A 23279-nucleotide genomic window follows, 5' to 3' on the forward strand; every position below is an offset into this window, starting at 1 on the left:
AAGTACCTTAATATTTTCTCATCTAAAAGCGCAGAATTACACGACCGTAGAGCACTTCTGAAATAACAAATGATAATAGCACTGGTTAATATCAAATACACTCAATTAAGGACACACAACCGCAAATCACAAACCACAACTGCAAACAGGAATACACAACAGCAAAAGCAGAAAGCGTGACATGACGTCTATCAGAAAAAAAGTAGGTGCTTTCTGTTGACAAGGATCGTTTGCTGATTGGACGGACACACTGTTCATCTTTCTAACAGGAAGGAAAGACACCATTTGCACATGCATTATTATGGCAGCCACTGCATTTCTCACATGACCCATCCTACTATGCATGTGATAGGTTGGCTTCTGTGGTTGCATTCCAGTATATCCGCACATCTGTCCTATCCACTTTACCTAACGAGTTCAGAGAGACTCTTGCAGTGAAGGGCGGCTCAGGAGGATGAGTGACCTTGAGAAGAGCAGCAAAAGACCGTCAGAGAGGCTGAAGAGGTCATTGTGTTTACCCACATGACCCTGTATAAGTCATCAAGTCAGAACCGCAAGAAATAGAGACATCACACCCACTGTGTAAGTTAACAGTTTGAGTCATTCCAAGAGAATGCAACCACCAAAGCCAATCAGTCACAGGCGGACGGCTGGTCTTGTGAGAAATTCGATGGGAGCCATAATAGAACATGTGTCAGCATTGTGTCGCACTCTCACCTTCCACCCTCTATATCCTCCTCCTCTCCTCCTCATATCAAAATCAAATAAATTTTATTTATATAGCCCAAAATCACAATCACATTGCCTCAGTGGGCTTTACAATCTGTACAGTGAACAACATCCTCTGTCCTCAGACCCTCGATTCCAGTGAGGAAAAACTTCACATGTTCATGGAAAAAAAAAAACCTTTTAACAGGGTAAAAAAAAACAATGGAAGAAACCTCAGGAAGAGCCACAGAGGAGGGATCCCTCTTCCAGGACGGACAGACATGCAATAGATGTTGCGTGTACAGAAAATCTGATACAAGTTATGTAAAGTTAGTGGATCCAGGAGACGATCGAGCAGGACGAGGCATCACCAAGCGGAGCCCGAGCCAGACGACCTCCTGTCCACCATGATGACCTGGAAGAGGGCAGGACACACAAGATAATTAGTAATAGACAGAGAGAGGCATCAAGGTTAACAGAAATATAGATATGAGGAGATAGTGAAGCAGAGGAGAGCAATGATCCAGCAGAGCCCGGGTTGTGACGATCCAGATCAGTCAGTATTTCAAGGCAGCAGGAGCCCGGAAATGGTAGATGGTCCCAGGGGGCCGTGGTCCATCAGAAGGGAGCCTGAAAGAAAGAGGGGAGGAGGAGAAAGAGAAGGAGGAGAGAGAGGAGGAGGAGGGGGAGGAGAAAGTTATAGAGAGTGACACAGCTTGCAGCTTGTGGGAACAGAAAACAAAAACAAAGGTTAGAGAAATGCAGTATTGATCAGAATAAACAGATTGTTTCTCGTCGGCAGCACAGTGTAACTCTAGTACTATAGGAACTCTGTTTTTGACACCGACCCACTGAAGAAGCTTACAATTGATATCAGGGCTAATTAAAGGCTAAATCGAAGAAGTGAGTTTTGAGTTTGGATTTAAAGGCGTCAACAGAGCCAGATTGTCTGATGTCAGCTGGGAGGTTATTCCAGAGGAAAGGAGCCCGATAGGAAAAAGCCCTGCAGCCAGCTGACTTCTTTTTGATCCTGGGAACCATCAGGAGCCCTGAATTTTGAGAGCATAATGCCCGAGTTGGAATATATGGTGTAATGAGATCTGACATGTACAACGGGGCAAGGCCGTGTACAGTTTTGTATGTCATCAGCAGCACCTTAAAGTCTGATCTTAGATGTACTGGGAGCCAGTGCAGAGATGCTAAGATTGGTGTAATATGATCAAATTTTCTTGTACGTGTTAAGACTCTGGCTGCAGCATTCTGAACCATTTGAAGACTTTTAGTGCTCTCACGTGGAAGACCTGAAAATAAGGCATTGCAGTAATCCAGCCTAGACGAAACAAAGGCGTGAATCAGGATCTCTGCGTCCGCAGTGGACAGGAAGGACCTAATTTTAGCTATATTGCGCAGGTGGTAGAAGGCGATCTTGGTAATTTCTTTGATGTGCTGATTGAAGGAGAGTGTAGAATCAAAAGTAACACCTAGATTCTTGACGGTTGAGCTTTGAGAAATAACACAGTTATTCTCTCACAGTCCTCTCTTTTCATGCAGACTCCCTTCTAATGGACCAGAGCCCCCTGGGAACATTTATTTCCCTGGCTCCTGCTGTCTCACATATTGATGGATCTGGATCATCATACCCTGGGCTCAGCTGGATCATTACTCTCCTCTGTTTTAGTTCACTTCATCTGTATTTCTGTAAAATTTGATGCTTCATCATTCTGATGTTTTCTTTTTATCTATTAATTTTCTCCTGTGGCCTGTCCTCTTCCAGGTCATGACGGTGGAGACAAAGTTTTGTGGCTCAGGTAACGCTTGTCGATGCCTCGGCCTGCTCAGTCTTCCTCCTGGATCTACACACTTCAGATATCGTGTCAAAGCAAATTGTAAATTGTGATTTTGTTGTTCTGTTCTATTCATGCAACATCTATTGCATGTCTTTTTTATCTCTATATGGTTTTTCCTCATACGAAGGGGTCTAAGGATGGAGGGTTTAATGTCGTTCACTGTACAGATTGTAAAGCCCACTGAGGCAATGTGATTTTGATTTTGGCTGATATAGACAAAATTGATTTGGTTTGTTTTGGCTTCATGAGGACATTTTACACATTCAAATGTGTGAAACTGTGTAGAAATGAATACCTTCTTTTAATGTTCAGGTTTTGTTGGTCAAAAAGGTTGCAATTTTATGTTGCATACAATATAAAGATTGTTGCGATACTGAAATTCTGTACTGTGATCATGTCATATAAATATTGCATTGACACAAACAGAATCAGAATCAGTATTCCTTTATTGTTCCACAAACGGGGAAATTTCTTTGCCACAGCAGCAAAAGGACAGTAGTATTTTAAAAACAGTAACAATAGTGAAAAATAAACAAAATAATAAAAAAGGTAAGAAATAGAATAGAAAGAATAAATTCCTATTAACACATGAACATATCTAGTGAACAAAAAATTGAAAAAAAAAAAGTGCATAAAAAAAGATCCTTGTATCAGAAGAGATATAATTTCTGACCATATTTGTACTGTGCTTGATTTTTGTTTCATCTAATAATTTTTAGACATTTTAATACAGAAATCTTTCATAATATATCTTTAATAACAGTACAAGACCATAACTGAACACAAACAACTGGAACAATTTTTACTTGACATCAATCTACACAATAATCTACGCTGTTTAAAGATGCAACATAGTTTGAGAAGGAAAGGAAAGCCAATCGTTTGGTCCTCATCGTCATATTTTAATCACAAATAAAGCTAATTTTCCCTCACTATAGGCCTACTGAGTATTTTTTATATATTACAGTCTATAATAAGACCTGCGCTGTGTGCATAGGCTATAAGAGCAGTTAGAACGTTACTTATTATAATATCTCTGCTTCATTGACAATCTGCATCAGGCCTGCAGGATGCTTTAGGGTATTAAGAGACAAATATCGTCATTTAATATCGTCAATAAACCCACAAACGTAATAAAAATCTGCAGCATTTAATGTTATAAACCCACAAATGGTATACATTTTCCACAAACGTAAGAGCCGCTGCCTACTGCAAACGTAACATGCTATTTCCTACACATGTAATAACTATTACGTTGCAATGGTTTATTTGTGGGGACGTTAAAATCTTTATTTTTATAACTTCCCACAAATGTAATAATACAATGAATAATGGTCGGGGTCACTGTTGTTTGTTTGTTTGCCTATACACCTACTAATACTACTGGCCTTTGCCGCAAAATCCAGCTGCTGACTCTCCGCTGTCACACAGCGGATCCCCTGTGACCAAAGTGTCAGCTGGACTTCAGAAGGGCCAGAATTCAAAACTACTAGAGCGGCCGTAAGCTGTCATTTGGACTGCTAGATTTAAACTCTATAATCTGTCATGTAAATACCCAACTGAGTGATGAATGCATTCATTGTGTCATGATATTTAAAAAAACAAAAAACAAAAACAAAATAACCCCAAAATGAAAATGAACATGTTAACAAGTTTGATTATACATTTATCAATATTCACATCATCGCACATAGTAAACTGTCGACATGGCATATTTACACAAGATTTTAATAGAGAAAACTCATGGAAAATTAACAATTAAAAGTAACTTACTTGACTATGAAACATTTTATTTTAACACTTAAAGGTTGAATATGTAATATGCTCATTAAAAGCTATATTTTTTCAAATCTTTTTGTCTAGTAATGCGTTTCCTTGAAAAATGATCCGGCATTGCGGGTTGCCAATTTCGCAACCTCGGCAAAGCTCGGCAAAGCTCCGCACAGCTAGGCTGACACTGGGTAAAATGGCGGAGTCTGCAAGCTCTTCAGAGCCCCAGCGAACGGTGCGTTATCTGTCCCAGCAGCTGAGTGACCGGAGAAGAGCAAAAACCAGAGTAAATATCGGTGAAGCATACGCTCGATGGACTCAGGTAAAGGATTTCCACGGCATCAAAACACACACGGAAATGGCGAACTTTCTCCTGGATCGGTAAGCTAACTCGCTTGCTAACTTAGCTAACGCTTACCTGTCGGTCAAACTCCTCTGCTATACTTATTTTCATTATATCACGTTGATCCTAGATATGAGAATACTGATCGTGACCCATCGACCTCCACACCCAGTAAACGGAGGAAACGGCAACCCGACCACTGGAATTACTTTTTTCTTGTCGCAACTACGATTTTGAGACACTAGTTGGCGGCATTCAGCTCATATTCCATATTTCACCTTAAGTATATAAAAAAACAATAATAGTAATATTAATCGAAAAAGCTGGAAATGAGCTGATCTAAACCAAACAAAGAGCCGTTGTGCTCACTGGTCACATCTCCGCAGATTACCTCTGCTCTCCTCACAGTCACCACACAAGGAATTGGTGTTTGGTTCCGTTTGCAGCTCTTTTGGACCGGCACTTTAACTGTGTTAAAATAAAATGCTTCGTAATCAAATAAGTTACTTTTAATTGTTTTTTCTCGTTCTGAGTTTTCTCTATTAAAATCTTGTGTACATAGCAATAATAACGGTTTACTATGATATCAATAAATGTATAATTAAACTTGTTAAAATGTACACTTTGCTGTTATTTAGTTTTTTTTTTAAATATCATGACACAATGAATGCATTCATCAGTTGGGTATTTACATGAGACATTATAGGGTTTAAATCCGGTGGTCCAAATGACCGCTTACGGCCATTCCCTGCGCACTCGCCCAGCTGCTGGCTGCGCATAGTGATCGATGTTGTCCGTCGAGCTCGGAGGACAGCTTATTTTAGTAAAAAATCGGGGTTTTGGTCCTTGTAGCTCGTAGTCTATGCTGTTATTGTGGGACAGAGGCATCATTTGTGTTTGAAAAACGTTTCACTTCGCGGGCAAACTCTTTGCGAGATCCCACAAACCTTTGCAAGATCCCGCAAAGATGACATCTTTTTTTTTTTTTCCCCCCCCTGTCCCTTAAGGGGCTCTGTAGTTTATCTTTCCATGTACGGCATGCATATAATCTTTTGATTTATCTCACTGAATCATCTTTCACTGTTTCTTGTCTATAGTGGAGCTGTATTAACTTACTGCTGATGCAAAATTAACACCCCTAAAAGTCACCCTGAACTGGGTTTGTTATATCTGAAACAATTCTTCTGGAGATTTAGAACCTTTAGTCCTCTAATAGCATCAGAAAACACCAATCTTTCCGACACAGAGACAGTGAGGAACCAACGCATGGCATTCTCACCCCACCAGTCCTAAGCTCAAGGCCAAACCCAGGGTAAAGGGGTTCAGTGAATCTGGAGTAGACAGTGTAGACGTGTACCAGTGTGTCAGAGTCGACTCTGTAGAAGGACAGAGAGCCAGCAGGCCAGTCTAGATACACTGCTACTTTTGTACTGTCTTTGTGAGCTTGATGTATCTCTGTTTCTGTGTTATTGTGACAAAGAGTGAGCCCGTTGTAGACCTGCAGACTCCAGGACTTGTCATTCCTCCCAAATTTGCAATCACAACCACGTCCTCTCCTGCTGATTCCCCTGTAAGTCACTGCTATGTCAATCGGTCCCTTAATCTCTATTTCCCAGTAACAGCGACCAGCCAAAGCGTTTCTACACATCAGCTGTTTGAAGCAATTAAATCTCTCTGGATGAAAGGGATAAAACTGTTCCTTCACATTTCTCACTCGTTTGTGGTCCTCAGACAGTTTAAGCTGTCTGTGTGCTGTGTTTGGGTCCAGTGTGAGTTCAAAGTGATCTGATGGAAAGAATAAGACACGATAAAGCTACAGAACATGCTCGTTATAATGTTTAGTGAACAATATACAGTGGACACATACACTTAAAATGTAATTTTGTGTTATGAACAATCACTTCCATCTTCCATCACCCCAAATAGATACGACACGATAAAGCTACAGAGCACACTCGTTATAGTTTCATGTTTACAATATACAGTGCACACATACACATAGTGTAATGTTGTGTTATGAACAGGCACAAAGCAGTCACTTCCAACTCTATCACTCCAAATAGACACCTTGGTAATATATGTGACAATATGTTAATATTTCATATGAATCAATTGACCAAACGTGTAATGTATTATATAAAAGAGTGTATTTTAGAGACCATTATTTGTGTTACTGTATGTTTGTGTGCAATATATACTATAATTTATATAGTCAATGGCAGTCATTAAAATACATACACTTCTGCAGGCCATGGTGTAACCTCTGCTCTCCTCCATGGTCTACTCTGAAAGAATGGAAAATGATCAAAAACAAATCTGCTGAGGCCCTGAGGTGCAGACACAATGACCACTAAGAAACAGCATTGTGTGTGTGTTCCTCAAATATCTCTGCGGATCAGGGTCGGACTGACCTGAGAGTTTCAACATGGCTGCTGCTTGGTTTCCCTTAGCAAAAAGTAGTATACTTGAAGTTCATTTTATTAAGTATGCTTGAGTATAAGTATAAGTATAGCTAGTATACTATGGACCATGTACTTGTAGCATACTAGAAAGTATACTAATCTAATACCTCTTCGGACTAAATTGGAACATTTTAAGTTTATAAAAGTATACTTTAAGTATACTTTATAAGGACATTTTAAGTTTACAGAAGTACACTTTCAGGTATACATCAAGTACACTCATCTATATACTACTAGTGTACTAAGTATATACTTCTAGTCCACATTTTAGTTTATTAACATGCAAGTTGAGGGGTAATACCTCAAAGCAAATGTGTGTAGTGAAAACATTTATTTTCTGCTAAATTAAATATAAGCACAACTCAATGACTCAACCTTTTTCTGTACTTACATCAAAATATTGTAAGTGTTAGCACTTGTAATATATCTCTCTAGCAAGAGATTCACCATTTATTATCATACATGCCCACTGCTTAACAGACGGGATGTCTCTCCCAGAAAACACCCCTTCACTCACGGTGCCAACATTTTTATCATCTTTGTTAATTCGACACAATTTAACCACAGAACAAGGATGTGAATTAACCCGCAAACATCTTACACATCATCTTATTCACAAACACATTCAGGAACCATAATTACACTAACAACAACAGAATACCCAAGAGTCTTTGCGCCACAGTCCACAGTATACTAAAGTACAAGTATAAGCTTTAGTATTAAAGTATAAGTCTAAGTATTAATGTACTTAGTCTTAAACTATTCTTTATACTTTTCAGTATAAGCCAAGTATACTTCACTATACTTTTCTTAAGTATATAAAATGTAGTATATAAAAAGTACACTTCAAGTATACTGCCTCAGTTTTAGTATAAAATAAGTATACTTGTAGTACACTTGAATAAACTACTTTTTGCTAAGGGTTAAGGGTGTGCGACGTCGGATTTGTTTGGACTGCAATGATACCTCTCCAATTCCGCTAGCATTGTCAACCGTAGCCACCATAGCCACGTGCGCACCAGAGCCAATCACTGCAGAGCTCAAGCCCACGACACACCTGAAGAAACCAGCAGATTTATACCTGGACCGGGATTTTGCCGGGGGTTCAGTCCCGTTCTGTGCATCTAAACTGACTGTTGTCCTTGCGTATCCGGATCTCCTCCTCAACAAAGTGGAATCTGAATCTGTGGATGTTCGTGTGTAGCTAGCTGCTAGCCCACCCACACGGCCCACCTCCAGAGGCGACAGACCGGACGTACCAGCACGTCCAAAACAGGACATAGGGTAAATGAGGTCCGCCACGCTTTTTCGCAAACATTGCCGTCACGTTTGCTTTGTGTCTGGTGTGGGAAGAAACGGTTAAAACTGGCTTTTGTCAAGAAAGTGTCCAAGCAGCAAGTTTGGTTGTTGAGGAACAGGAAGTTGTGGGAGGGACGCCGGCGGTGATACAGACAGCGACAGAGATGGCGAGTTTTGAGAGTTGAGAGATTTGTGACGTATGGCGTGTTTGGAGTGTATAGTTAGTATGTTATAAAGTGTTTAGTGTAGTGTGTTCAGTGTGTAGTGGAGCCTTTTTTTTGTGTTGTGAGTCAAAACAATGAGGAGACTGTTGAATGTGGAACAGGCAGTGCAGCTCTTCATTGAGCTGAGGAGCCTGAGGCATTGCCTGCATTTAAATGTAAATAGTTACATATAACTTTGTAAATTTCAAAAACTTATGCACATATTTAGTAAACAACAATTTATATTTGCATTATAACTAATGCAATTGGTTCATTAAACATATTTGTGGTTTTCAAAGTAAAAAAATCTAACTTTTTCCTACTCTGATTTTTTTGTTATTTTGGGATTTTAGGTCCATAGTGTTAATATAATATGTCAAAATGAAAAAATAACTGTACAGTCACACAAGTGAGGTTGTGCTGAAAATAATGACACCAACCAAGGGAAGGTAAATAGTTTGTAGTGTGACATATAATGGTATAATCAAAAGTAGTCAAAAACAGCCAATTATATCCCTGACGTCCCACCTTCAAACACAGCCTCATTTGGCCATCCATGAAAAAGCTACTTAACCTCCCACTTTTCTACAGGAACACATGCTTCCTACGGGCAATGCACTAGTTTAAAAAAACACAACAACATACTGTTGGGTTTTTGGATTTGATGTTGTGTGTTCTAAAATGCTGTTGTATGGTTTTGTTGTTTTCTGAGGTTTATTTGTTTCTGCTAATGTCATTGTGTTTTTGCACTTGAGGGCAACCAGAATACTGTCTGTGACTGTATAAATAAGAGCATTATAGATACTTCATCATCTTCCAACATGAGTTAAAATTAGTGCGTAATAACTTAGAGTCATATTATAAATTGTTGCAGACTTTTCTATCAGTCATAATAACAACATTTTCACCAAAGTCACAGTATATGAGCAATAAATTTACATTTTACCTGTTTACTCCCCAAAGGTTTGTCTGGTGGTTTCCAATGATTGTTCCCAATTTAAAATCAATGTAATAACTGTTCCATGTAACATCTGAATTATGGTCTAACATTTCTCAGCCCCTGCCAAGGACCAGGCGTAAGCTATCAGCCCTAAATAAGCCATACTTTAGAGTTTCCAGTCTCCACTGTGGATCCTCCAGTCCAGCAGAGAGGAGTGCCACCCCTGTGTCTCCTGGATGATTGTAGCTCAGGTCCAGCTCTCTCAGATGGGAGGGGTTGGAGCTCAGAGCTGAGGCCAGAGAACAACAGCCTTCCTCTGTGACCAGGCAGCCTGACAGCCTAGTAACATTGATGCACAGTTAGTTATTTGTTGTTTACCATATTTTTAGATGGTCTTTCATGCTTTTAGGTTGTAGAGAGTCATTTTTGTAAATAGATGTTATATTAAAGGCATGGTTTGCAAAAACTACAACAACAAAACAATATGTGGACAAGGAGAATCAAATGCTTTACAGTGATTCAAAAAGACTGACAATCAAAAGTACAGAACGAGAAAAAGATGCCTAGCAGCGGTTGAATGGGAATCTGACAAATCACCAGTCACTGGTAAAATAAAATGTCCTTGCAGAATTAAACAGGAATAGGAACAGTCAGTGTCAAGTGTACAATACTGCCCATAACAAGCTAGAACAACTAGAAATGTGTTGTTTGATACTGACGTCAGGGTTGGAAAGTTATTCTCAAAGCATTTTTGTTTAATTTGTAGAAACTTAAATTATGATAGTAATCAGTAAACTACATTTCCCGACAAATAAAAGAGAAAAAACGAGTAACTCTGGCAGTTGCAGGACTCTAATAAGCCCATCCAATAGTCTTATTCAGCTTATATAAAACAAATGGACAGACTACCTCTCTGTCTGCATGCATGCTACAGTTAGCGCTCACACTTATTGCATATGACCGGAGTGTTCCTTAGAGCTAGGCTAATGTATTGCTAAAGCTATAGCAAGCTGGTGGCACAAGAATGACAGAGAAGGTACTGACACAATAGCTTAACAACAGTGAATATTAATAATGGCCCTAACAGAGTAGCACAAGCACAGAATCCCTGAACCCAGTAAAAGAGCTGCAGGGGGTAGCAACACACTCGTGGTACAACTGACATTACAGCACACAGCACCTAAACCGAGCCAAGTTGACCTTGCTTTTGTTGGTTTCTACAGTCTTACCCATTCCAGCTCTAAGACAATGATATAATTTTTTTGCACAAACATTTTTTTGGTTAATGTAGTAGTAATGATAAGTGGGCAGCAGACCTGCTATATTGTCCTTCTTTTGAACACCAACCATGGCCCGTAGTGTTAATTTATCTGTAAAGAAAGCATTTAGTGGGACTTTCCTTCTGGGCTTCTCTCCTTTAAATGCATTCCTCACAGCTCACTGTTTCCCATTTTTCTTGTTACCTCTTTGACCTAAGCTGATTTTCTTGCCCCCCTGTAGTCATGCAGTGACTGAAGGTGGCCTTGATGTGTACCTGCATGCGGCTGAGCATCAAATTCTATGTAGATCCAAACAGGAACAGATCCTTCTTCAGTGTCATTAGCAGTGATGCCAGTAACATGTTACTTAGTAATGCATTACTCTAATCTCACCACTTTTTTCAGTAACGAGTCGTCTTGCGTATCGGGGAGAGATGTCACATATGCAGCAAGTCACGTTTTCCAGTATGAGGACAACTCACGTGTAACACCACGCAGCAACACAAACACAAACAACAGTGGAGGGAGGAGAGAGATGCACGTTTTCTTAGCTGGAAATACAGTCATTATTTTGAGTTTGTGTCAGCTAAAAACGAGGTTCGTCGCTCTGTGCTGCATTTGGAGTCGCAGCACTACGGTGGCCGACAAGGGCAAACGCGCAGCAATGGCCAAACGCTGCATATAAACGATGCAGAACCAAAGACTCAGAAAACACATGCAACAACCAAATGCTGCAAATACAGAAACGATGCAAGCACACAAAACACATGCAATAGAGAAAAACACATGCAACATCTAAATGCTGCAAATACAGAAACGATGCAAACACACAAAACACATGCAATAGAGAAATGCTGCATATTGAGTCCGCAACGGAAGTGTCCACACAACGGAAGTGTCACACAACGGAAGTGTCACACAACGGAAGTGTTAAATAACGGAAAAAGTTAAGTTTACAGAGCAAGTCCAACCAGGTGGTGTTAAGCAGAGAGCTGCGAGCAAAGCCATGGCCTCGACTTCTGCAAGAGGTCCCCCACCACCCAAACAACAAACCCTGGACTTCGGTGCAAAACAAGTAAGTGGGAGAGAGTTGAAGAAGTTGGTTGGGTGGTACCCCTAGCCCAGGGATTTTGAACTGCTGCTACTTGGTACTTTGACTTTGAAACTGAATTTTACTTGGGGCCTGACTTTCTAAAGCTCAACACATTAGTCCATAATACTGCTTGATCGCATTTTGTCCAGGATCCACGCTGTAACATTCCAACTATCCAGCTAGATCCCTCTCCTTTTTAACATATGCTCACATCTCATACTGGTTTTAAACTTGCCAGATAGGCCTGACTTTCAGTGTGTTTACATGCACAGCTTAGTCGGATTACAGCCATAGTTCATGCCATAGCATGTCATACCCTGGTACGCTAGGTGGCGCTGTACCCATTTCAACTAGTGGTAACACAAACACCTCTGGCTGACCTCTTTACGTCACCAGCTGCCTCGGCATTCAAGAAAGATGGTGTACGAAGAGCGAGATGAATCTACATCTTTGTACTTTTCATATATGGTGTACATGTTAATTACACAAACGAGGGGCAAAATGGCTCTCTTTCTTGCGGTGATTTTGAAGGAAAGACGCCGCCGCCGCCGCCGCCGCCGCCGCCGCCGGCCATCTACTTCCGGCTCACAGCCCCGGGGAAAAAATCTTGTGCCTGCGCAGAATGCAAAATCCGATCCGATCCGATGGAACGTACATGCAGGAGTAATGCGACTATCAATCGAATAATCTGGGTGCTTTAATTCGACTGACAAATCCGATCCGGTCCGATTTTAGTCAGACTAAGGTGTATACATGCATCTTAAAGCTCCGACCATAGTCGGAGTAACACAGTAATTCGGTTTTCTTGAGTGTCATGTAAACGTACTGTTTGATTCTCAAACTGAATTGGTTTTAGGGTTAGATGTCCAGCACACGGGCCATGTAGTACATTTGGTGTCTGAATTTTAGTTTTCTTCAATGTTAAATAATCATTATAATTGAAGAAAAGAAGGAAAACATCAGTGATTCTAATCTTATGAACAGTGATGTGTGTCACGGATGCTTTGTGTGTTCATGGCAATCTAACCTGAGAGTTTCCAGTCTACACTGAGGACTCTCAAGTCCAACAGAAAGAAGCTTCACTCCTGAGTCCTGCAGGTCATTGCTACTCAGATCCAACTCTTTCAAACTGGAGGGCTGAGAGCTGAGAGCTGAGGCCAGAGATTCACAACTTCTCTCTGACAGCAGACAGTGACCCAACCTGGATAAGAATAAATGATGATGATATAAAAACAGGGTGGACCTGCAGACACAACTATTGTTGTAAGATATCACCATCTCTAAAGATACCGCACACATCACTCTGCTGACCTGAGACATTCCAGGGTACAGTGTGGACTCTGCAGTCCTGCAGAAAGGAACTTCGCTCCTGAATCCTCTAGACTGTTGTTGGTCAAGTCCAGCACTCGCAAGCTGGAGGTCTGGAGGGTGAGAGACGAGGCCAGAGTTTCACAGCTTTTTCCTGCCAGGTCACACGCTCTTATCCTAAATAGGAAGGAGTTATAAACAAAAATCTTAAAAATTAAAGTTGTGATACTTAAAATATTGATAAATCAGCAAATACTATTTAAGATGGAAGAATGTTGATGCAGCCCTCATACAGGAGTCACATTTACGTGAAATAGATGTTAACCGTTTATAAAATAAACGCAGAGAGGTTGTACCTTCTTCTCTACACGTCATCATACTCATTCCCATACCGATTATCTTTTGTGCTCAAGTGATCTTATGCCTTTGTTCAAATCAATAAAAACAGGAACAGCCGTTCGGCTATCTGATCATAATCTGCTCAGAACTACATTTGAGTGTAGGTCATTAGGTGAAAGATCCAAACGCCGGAAATGTAATACTTTCTTTCTAAGCACTGCAGTGAGAGAGGTATTCGTGCTCTTCAGCACGTATTCAAACTCAGACAGTCTATTTGGGGGCCCTGAGAGCTCGTCTTGATGTCCCAAAGACTTCTCTTTTCTTGTATCTACGTTTACGCTCTGCACATAAGAGTTCCACAGAGGAAAGGTGTTGAGGCACACCCAGTCATTAATTGGAACGATTATTCCCCCTGCAGAGGTCTAGTGTCTAGGATTTATGCCAGTCTGAGAGATGCATCTGTAGGAGAAAAATAGGAGAAGAGGAAGAGGAAAATAGGAAGAGGATCTGACCTCTGATTCATAAAAGCCATTCCCAACCTCTACTTCTTTTCCTGCCAGCCTCAACAAGTTGATACATTCTTACATATTGCCCGGAATGTGAAATGTTGCATGAATTTTGGGATGAAACAACCTCAGTAATATCTCATATGATTGGGGATAAAATCCCTGTTGACCCAATTATTTTGTTACTTAATGATGATTCTAAATTAAACTTGTGTGATAAACAGAGGAAAATTGGAAGGGCACTGTGTGGGTGGTTTGTGGATGGGCAAGTATATACGTCAGTGGTGGGTGGGGGAAGGACTTTTCATACCTTCAGATAGCTACTCTGTATCAGTACTGTACCTGTATTGAATGAATGGTGTCAAAAAAAAATCACAAAAAAAACAGCAAAAAAACTCTTTGATATTGCTTCTTGAGAAATGACGGCACACTCTACACACTACATGACTAAGTAATGTTCTTTGTTTTAGTAGCTGTGACAGCTGCACATGCATCTTGGTGCATTTGAGTATCTTTCCATCCTCCTTACATCCCTTTTTCAACATGGCAGTCAAGTGAGAACTTTGAGAAACCTGCTGACCTGAGAGTTTCTAATTTACAGTGTGGACTCTCCAGTCCACCACGGAACACCTGCACTCCTGAATCCTGCAGTTTGTTCATACTAAGGTCCAGCTGTTTCAGACAAGATGACTGGGAGTTAAGGAAAAAGGCCACAGCATCGCAGCTCTTCCATGTCAGTCCACAGCCAATCAATCTAAAAAATAGGAAGTGTTAGAGACAAATATCACATGTTAAAATGACATAGCATGATGGCTTCAAACACATTTAAGTGTTCAGTAATAGGGTTGGCTGACGTGAGGGTTTCCAGTCTACAGTGTGGACTCTCCAATCCCGCAGAGAGCAGCTCCACTCCTGAATCCATCAGATGGTTGTTAGTAAGGTCCAGCCTTCTAAGACTCGAAGACTGGCACCTGAGGATTGAAGACAGAGCTCCACATCCCTCGGGTTCCAGTTTACAGCTACTTAGCCTGAAGAAAAATAAAAGATGAAGATGGGCAATTTTATTTTTATTTACACATAGGGCGCTGACTTTCACTGCCTTCATACTTCTAGGCGGACTTGATAGCTTTCTGCTCCTAACCATGCAAAGCAGCTGGATTTGCAGATTATGTGATCTCTCATATACATCCTGTAGGGCAGGCTTTCGTTGAACACACAGTAATTCAGATCAAAGGGTATCCAATGAGCAACTACTAGCAGCTACTGGCATGGTTGAGATGTGATGACCAGTTTAAAGTAGAAGCTGCTATAGCCTCAGTTATATCAGAACTATAGAGGAAAGAACATAAAACTGCACAGAGTGCTTTTTTTAATAGAAAAGATGTTTTTGCTCTTCATCCGGGCTGATGGTGTTTACAGTATTTTTTTGTCACGATTTTCAGTAAATCATTGCAGCCCGATTAAATAGTGACTTGTCCTTTGAGGATGCTGAACACCTGTTACATAAATCACGGCAGATAATATTTCAGATAATACACGCTTAGAGTCACACCACTATCATTGCTAAAAGTCTATAAAGTGTAACATATATATATTTTAAATACCCACAAAACCTTAACAAGAGAAGTAAAATGTTATTTCGTCAATAAAGCAAGCAGACCTGAGAGTCTCCAGTTTACATTGTGGATCCGTCAACCCCATTATGATCGCCTCGAAATAACGATTCACCGCAGGGTTGTAACTCAGGTCCAGTTCTCTCAGATTAGAAGATTTGGAGCCAAGAACTGAGGCCAGAGCTTCACAGCTTCTCAAAGACAGATTACAGCCACTCAGACTAAAGATGTCATAACCAAAGAAAGAATGAGCAAGAACCTAAAAATAGAACATAATATTACAGTATTTAATATGTGCTAAATTGCAAACCCACATAGCTAGACGGGAAGCCTGAACCACTGGCTGCAATCTCAGAAAACCTTCCTCTGAAGCAGAGAATTTCTTCAGGTCGAACACCTCAAACTCATTCTCTGATGACAGTAAGATGAAGACCAGAGCTGACCACTGAGCAGGAGACAGTTTGTTTGAGGACAAACATCCTGAACTGAGGTACTGTTGGATCTCCTCAACTAGAGACTGATCCTTCAGTTCATTCAGACAGTGAAACAGGTTGATGCATCGCTCTGGACAGGGATTCTCCCTGATCTTCTGTTTGATATACTGGACTGTGTCTTGATTGCACTGCAGGCTACTTCCTGATTGTTTCAATAGTTCTTGGAGTAGCTCTTGATTGTTTTGTAGTGAGAGACCACTGAGAAAGCGAAGGAACAAGTCCAAGTGTCCATTGGAACTCTGCATAGCCTTGTTGACCGCTGACTGGTAGAGTTGGTTTACTGCTGATTGCTCTGTGGTGAGCACAGACTGTTTGGAGGTTGATTGTTCTTCAGACAAGAGGTTGATACGTGAGTTGATGAATGACACTATGACATGAATAGTAGCCAGGAACTCCTGAAAACTCAAATGGACAAAGGAAAATTGCCTGTCCTGGTTCAGCCCTCGATTCTCTTTAGAGATCTCTGAGATTACCTCTGAGTACTTGGATGCGGCCCTAATGTCAGTGCCACACTCCACGAGATCTTCTTCGTAGAAGATTAGGTTTCCTTTTTGTAGCTGCTCAAAAGCCAGTTTCCCCAGGGACAGAATCATCGTGCTGGTCTCTGTGCTCCAGATTGGATCTGTCTCAGATCTTCCATGATGTTTGACATTTGCCAGTTTGGACTGAACTAGCAGGAAGTGTATGTACATCTCAGTCAGAGTCTTGGGAAGATTTCCTCTGTCATCTGTTTTCAACACATCTTCCAGAACTGAGGCAGTGATCCAACAGAAGACAGGGATTTGGCACATGATGTGCAGGCTTCGTGATGTCTTGATCTGGGAGATGATTCTGCTGGCCAGTTCTTTATTCCTGAATCTCTTCCTGATGTACTCTTCCTGCTTTGGATGAGAGAATCCTCTCAACTCTGTCACCATGTCAATGGACTCTCGAGGGATTCGACCGGCTGCCTCAGGAGTTGTGGTTATCCAGACGTGGGCAGACGGGAACAGTTTCCCCATAATGAGGTTTGTCAGCAGCACGTCCACCGAAGCTGAGTCTGTGACATCAGTCAGGATCTCGTTGTTGTGGAAGTCCAAAGCAAGTTGACACTCATCCAGACCATCAAGGATAAACATAGTCGGGAATTTGTCGAAACTGCATGTTCCTGCTCCTTTGGTGTCAGCAAAGAAGTGATGAATTAGATCCAGCCAGCAGTATTTCTTCCCCTTCAGCAAATTCAACTCTCGGAATGTGAATGGAAATATGAACAGTGTATTGCTGTTAACTTTGTCTTCAGCCCAATCCAGGGCAAACTTCTGTGTTGTGACTGTTTTCCCAATACCAGACACTCCTTTCATCATTAATGTTCTAAGTGATCCATCTTGACCAGGTAAGAGTTCAAGTAAATTTCCTATATTGACAGTGCGTTCCAAATTTTCATCTGTGATATGGAGCTCAGTGTAGATCTCATTCATCAACATCTGCTTCCCAGATTTTGTGGACTGAACAAACAAATGCTGAAACTTTTTCCTCAGGTCAACTTTGAGTTTGCGCTGGCAATCCGTGAGAGCCTCTGAAAGAATAAACAACAGATATACAAATGGAGTTATGCAATATTTCCAGATAAATCGACACAATCAACACTGACATACTGTATTCACATTTGTATTCCAAACATCTAGCCAAAGAAACAATGTATGAAGTTTGATGAGGCCTTGTGCCCCATAGGAATTACCTGGGTGTGTCACCTTGCTTGTAATGTATTTTAATTTTAGCCATCAACTTACATCCTTTAGGGCCCAGACATGAGATCAAAGGGCTCGCAAAGGCCGACTGTTGTGCAGCCTCACATAGCCTGTGTCTTAGCCAAAAAGCTGCACTCATACAAGTCTCTCAGAAACCAGTCAAAAGTTTGTAACCTGGACTTTCCAGTAGAAAAGGGAAACTGTAAGTCTCATTTATGTGGATATACAAACTGTTGTTATGATAAAGCAGCATTTTTTCACACCACTATGGCATACCCTCAGCCTCTGTACATGGGGCATATGCTTTACAATAAAAAGATAAGCTACAGCTATCAAGTTAGTTAAGATGGCATATTAACTGAGGTGTCCGGATGGTGCAAGGAAATTCTTTATTCAGTGGTAGTGGTATTATAAGTGGTAGGGATAACCCGTGGGAAGTTGGTGAGAGATCATGTCATTGTCAGTGCACTTGCTTAGTGACTGCTGATGGCTGGTCTAATGATACTGTCTCCATTAACACAGAGGTGCTGGTGGAAGAATTGGTAGACATGAGCCGTGTTATTCCATGGATGGTGCAAGTTGTATCTTAATTATGGTCACAGGTTGTTACCCAGTGGTGACATTTGAGAAAAAGGGAGGGATGGTGTTTATTATGCTGTAAATAAAATTATACATTCAAGATTAATGACCTATAATTCAACTAGTGGTAGGAACGTATCCCTACTTAAAAGCTGTTTTCTGCTCACATAAACACCCCTGGCTCTTACTCTTGGCTTACATTAATAATGTTAGCCAATTAAGACAATGAGGAAAATACATTATTAAACTACATTATTACATTATTTCAAATGTTCCCAACCATCTCCATACTCTTCTTACTTTACTGGATTTGTTTAATTTAATCGTACTTACCTTTGGATGTTGAGTTGATATTTGATAAACGCTGCACCAAGTCATTCCTTTTGATTTCCTTCAAAACTTTGATGGTGACCTCCACTGCATTTTTGTCATAGGTGTCAGTGATTTTATCCACTGTGTCCATCCTGTCTGCATTCACTAAATCGCTCTTTGGAATCACTGGGAAGTCTTCTAAGATGTCAGCCTGCTGCAGGTACCATTTGAACTCTTTAAACTCATCATCTGCCAAATCCTTTAAGGTTGCCAGCAGCTCTGCAGGTGTTGCCATGGTTTCCTTTCGCTGCAATACCAATTAACCTTGGTACTAGATTAGGACAAGGGTGCAATCAATAACATCATTTTATTCATGGATGTATGTTATGTTATTAAAGCTATACAATAGTACGGGCACAGTTACCAACTCTGGTATTAATGTATGAACATTACATTATAGAATCTAAACTTGTTAATAGTTATTGATGATGTGTGTATTTACGAAACAATCCAGCTATATTAATAATTAGTCTATAAAGAGACTTTACAAAAGAATGGCGAAAATTACATAGTCTGAGTCATAGTATTTAGTTACTTTCAAATAACAAAGCCCACTTTTTTTAAAATTGAGGAACACTTGAAATCATTAGTATTGGATACTGACCACCTGTAGGCTTGAATGGTGACTGAAAAGTTTATAGCTTGCTTCTATGTAGTTGTAGTCACTTTGAAATTACAGCCATTAGCGACTATCAAATATCAAATTCTAAACAGCCAATGTAAAATAACTTAATAAAATATAAAACATATTTTGCAAATAATTAACTAGTACCTGCATCTCTCTGGCTTAGTAACTATGTGTCCATTGGAAGTTTTACCAGTCTTTTCTTGAATATCTTTGATCTCTTGTCTTTTTTCCTGCTGACACCTTGGCGTGTCGGACTGAGGTGTTTCCTCTTTATGTAAGATTTAAGATTGGCTTTACTTATCCCACAACGGGGAAATTAACTTGTTACAACAGCTCGAGATGCAACAACAAAAAACGATACCACGGTGGAAAACTAAAACATCTTCAAAAGTAAGGGAATAAAATATTAGATGATAGAGTATAGAACTTAAAATGATTTTTTTCTTTTAATTAATTAAAACACTTAAACTTTAAAAGTCAAAATGAAAATATATATTTTTGTAAAATATGTTTCAGTGTTTCAATACTATTATTATTATTATTATCATTATTATTTCAGTTTGATAGGTAACTTAGCTGCCAATGTGGTTACAAGCATCTCTGTATCAAAGAAGACAAGTGTCTTCTTGATTTGTTCATTTGTCTTGTCTTGTTTGCTCTCTTATTAAATAACCTGATTTTCCATTAAAAGCTCAGTGCTTGTAGTAGAAAAAAATAAACAGCATATGAACTACAATTTTATTCAGCATAAAAATAATGAACATAAATAACATTAACTGTAAGTCTAGCATTTATAAAATAAGATAATACTTTATTCGTCATACAAAGGGGAAATTTGCAATTTGCATTTCATGTTGATAAAGTTCAAACCCTGGATTTTTATCCTGCATCATTAGTGCACTAAAGTACAACACAAATGACCCAGACCTGGTGGAGGTCTGTGCTCTAATCAGACCATTTTTCTAATAATATAAATTACAATATATATTATAGTTATTAGTAAAAAATGTACATGCTATGATTAGACTACTAGTACTGATTGACTTAAAATAGATAATTTATAAGTGGTGTTGGTGCTGATCAGCATATTTTTTTACACCAGCGCATGTTATGGTAAAGTTCATAGTACCAGTGTGAATGTTGCGTTTGCATACAGGGACGTGTGGAACCACTTCGGACTGTTAAACAGTTAGCTTTACTCCTGACTGCTTCGCGCAACTCTGATGGTGAAAAAATTAGCTTGTCACAAAAAAAACTTGGTTGACTTGCACCCGGGGGATATTTATGTTATCTGTGGCTAACCTGCAGCTCTTTGAACACTTTGAACAAGTCTGAACAAGTTGACCCAAGCACACAGTAGGACTTGAAAGTGTTGTATAAATAAGATAATAACTTTAAGAACTCTTTATTGTCACATACAATCGTACTCAGGTAATGTCATATCCTTCTCAGAAACCTTTCCATTGTATATGACATATCTGAACAACGCTGAAATACAAAAGAAGACAGCATCCTTTCATATGAGTTGTGTTTGCAATAGCTGTTCTGTATTTGTGAAAAGTCTTAAGTACAATTTTAAGTCATTTGCCTCTGGTTTACTAAAATAAAAGAGTTTAAAATAAAAACAAAACAATTCCTTGAAAGAAATAAATGGATTGCAAATGGGAGAGAGTTGACAGGGCTGCAGTCAATGAAGGTAAAAATCATCTAGAAGCCACTGGATGACAGCTTTACTTAAGTAGGAAACCACGTAGTCTGTCTACTGTCAAAACCAATAGTTTCAGTTATACAGGTTGTTCAGGACGAGTCACCAAATAGTTAGATTCCTGTGAACAAAACTTAAACCATCACACGCACATGGAACTTTACTGAGCCTAAGAACCAAAACATAGCTTGTGATTTTATAGAAATACTTCAGTTCTTACCTTTTGCTGTTGCCTATGTTCAAGTCTGGTCCCATGCCAATACAGTACACTGAACAACTAACCCTCCCATGATGAGCATTGGGTTAGGCAGGCAGCCTGATACGCTGACATACCTGTTTTTCAAAGACTGACTTTAAGGTGTGGCTGATAATGACATACAGCAGGGGTATTCAAATGACGGCCCCCGGGCCGGGCTCGGCCCCTGAGGAATTTTGTCCTGGTCCTTGGTGTGAAGTGTACACTCTAAAAATTGCTGGGTTAATTTATCAACCCAACCGCTGAGTTATGAAATCGTTGACCCATTATGGGTTACAATAATGCGGTTCGGGGTTATTTTGTGCAACTCATGTGCTGGGTTAAAATCAATCAAACCCAACACAGATTTTTAAACTCAGTACATGGGTTGTTGTGGCCACTGTTAGGTTGTCAACAGGTCCGTGCGTCATTTCCGTCGCTTCCGTCTTCTCTTTCTGCGACAAAGAAGAACAGAAGTGGTGCTCTGGCTGTCTGACGCAATACAGGTTTGTGCTTATTTGCGTTACATATGTAATTCACATGACAGTGCGGCCTCAACTGAAGATAATGTTATCCACAGAAAAAATTGCTCACGCGAGTGGACTCGCTAGCTAAACTTTGTATTACGTGGCTCGCTACTTTTGGCGCGCATAAAACACGCTCGCGCCCATGGGATCATTAAAGTAATTCTATACAAGGACCACGCCGCAGCCAGCAACACAGAATATTTTGCTTGCTCGAACGCGTTTTACGCCGGCGAACCACATCAGCTATCTAAATGCTACTTCGTAACAACGTAGCTCGGTAGCGTAACACACTGCCCTGCTTACCTGAATATTATGTGCAGTTATATCTTCTCTCAGTGGTAAGGTTAGACAGGACACAACGCATGTACAGTAGTGTGTTGGAGCAGTGCTAACCGCCCCTAACTCTGACTTTGTGTCACTATTTTCGTAGTACAAGGTCGCAGAACGTACATAGAGACCAACATCCCAAGAGCTGATGTCTCAGACAGAACGGCCCATAGAAGATGCATGTGTGTTATGTTTGATACCATTTGAAGGGAAACATGTTTTAGCAGTACTTAAAATCTATTTTGACTCTGCTGGTAATTTCATGTTTGTATTTACAGTCCTACTGCTGAAACCAAAACAGCCCTGGCGAAGGCTTTGATCGAGGCATTTCCATTCTTAAAAGATGACTCAAGTAGCGGCCATGTGAGTAATAACATTTTACAGAGGAATTGATGCTACATAGTCAGTCGGACAGTGGACAAGGTATAACTCATCTCCCAGCACTAGATTGCTGTGCTGTTTGATGCCTGGTGTTGTCAGACAGATGCATGAACATCACCTGTTCAGCCACATCAGGTGGCCATGCTGTCAAAATCAAAATGTGACTAATCTCTTTTTAACAAAGATTTTTTCGTTTCATGACAGGCAACTTGGTACACCCCTGGACGGAGCAAATACCCAGCCACTGGATTTCTTGAAGAGAGACTTCTGAACATCAGAAAAAGGCTGAGATCAAAGAGCAGAGGGCCACGGAGCACGGAGCCAAGAGCAGCACAAAGTGATGAAGGCGGTGTTTGAAGTACACGCATACCAGGTAATCGTTTCTACTGAACAATTTGTTGAAGCAATAGAGCCATTTTACCGATTGGTAATATACTTATGCGTACTTTTTATAGACTGCACCATAACAGAAGAAAGAGCCATACAGCTCAAAGAATGGCTAAGAAACAATGCGCAGCCTCTCAGCCAGGTGGAGCAACACATGCTCGACACAGCAGTGTACAGGTCAGTAGGAATACACTGAGGACACTAGCTGCATCAATCATCCAATGTAA

The 23279-nt window shown here is 40.3% G+C and overlaps 1 protein-coding gene across 1 annotated transcript; it reads right to left on the reverse strand.

Annotated features, from left to right (window-relative positions):
* Positions 1 to 5358: 5358 nt before the first annotated feature.
* LOC115578008 (NACHT, LRR and PYD domains-containing protein 12-like) lies at positions 5359 to 21472 on the reverse strand. The gene is made up of 11 exons (XM_030410869.1): positions 21416 to 21472; positions 18824 to 19133; positions 16005 to 17739; positions 15738 to 15911; positions 14932 to 15105; positions 14658 to 14831; positions 13236 to 13409; positions 12952 to 13125; positions 9738 to 9911; positions 6907 to 6953; positions 5359 to 6453 (listed from the first exon to the last, which is right to left on the reverse strand). Exons 2-11 carry the CDS (start codon positions 19095 to 19097, stop codon positions 5870 to 5872), a joined length of 3684 nt encoding a protein of 1227 aa, XP_030266729.1. The 5' UTR covers positions 19098 to 19133; positions 21416 to 21472; the 3' UTR covers positions 5359 to 5869.
* Between the last annotated feature and the right edge of the window lie 1807 nt (positions 21473 to 23279).

The sequence above is a fragment of the Sparus aurata genome, unplaced genomic scaffold (genome assembly GCF_900880675.1).
Source record: "Sparus aurata unplaced genomic scaffold, fSpaAur1.1, whole genome shotgun sequence".
NCBI classification, from domain to species: domain Eukaryota; kingdom Metazoa; phylum Chordata; class Actinopteri; order Spariformes; family Sparidae; genus Sparus; species Sparus aurata.

Bases quoted from the DNA above. Each gene is read 5' to 3' on its own strand.
- LOC115578008 (XM_030410869.1), bottom strand. From the start codon at position 19,097: ATGGCAACACCTGCAGAGCTGCTGGCAACCTTAAAGGATTTGGCAGAT. The intron at 13,126-13,235 runs GTCAGCAGAGTG...ATTCTTATCCAG, and splicing joins TGTACCCTGGAATGTCTCAG to GTTGGGTCACTGTCTGCTGT. The intron at 9,912-12,951 runs GTTAGATTGCCA...CAATGTTACTAG, and splicing joins TGTAGACTGGAAACTCTCAG to GCTGTCAGGCTGCCTGGTCA.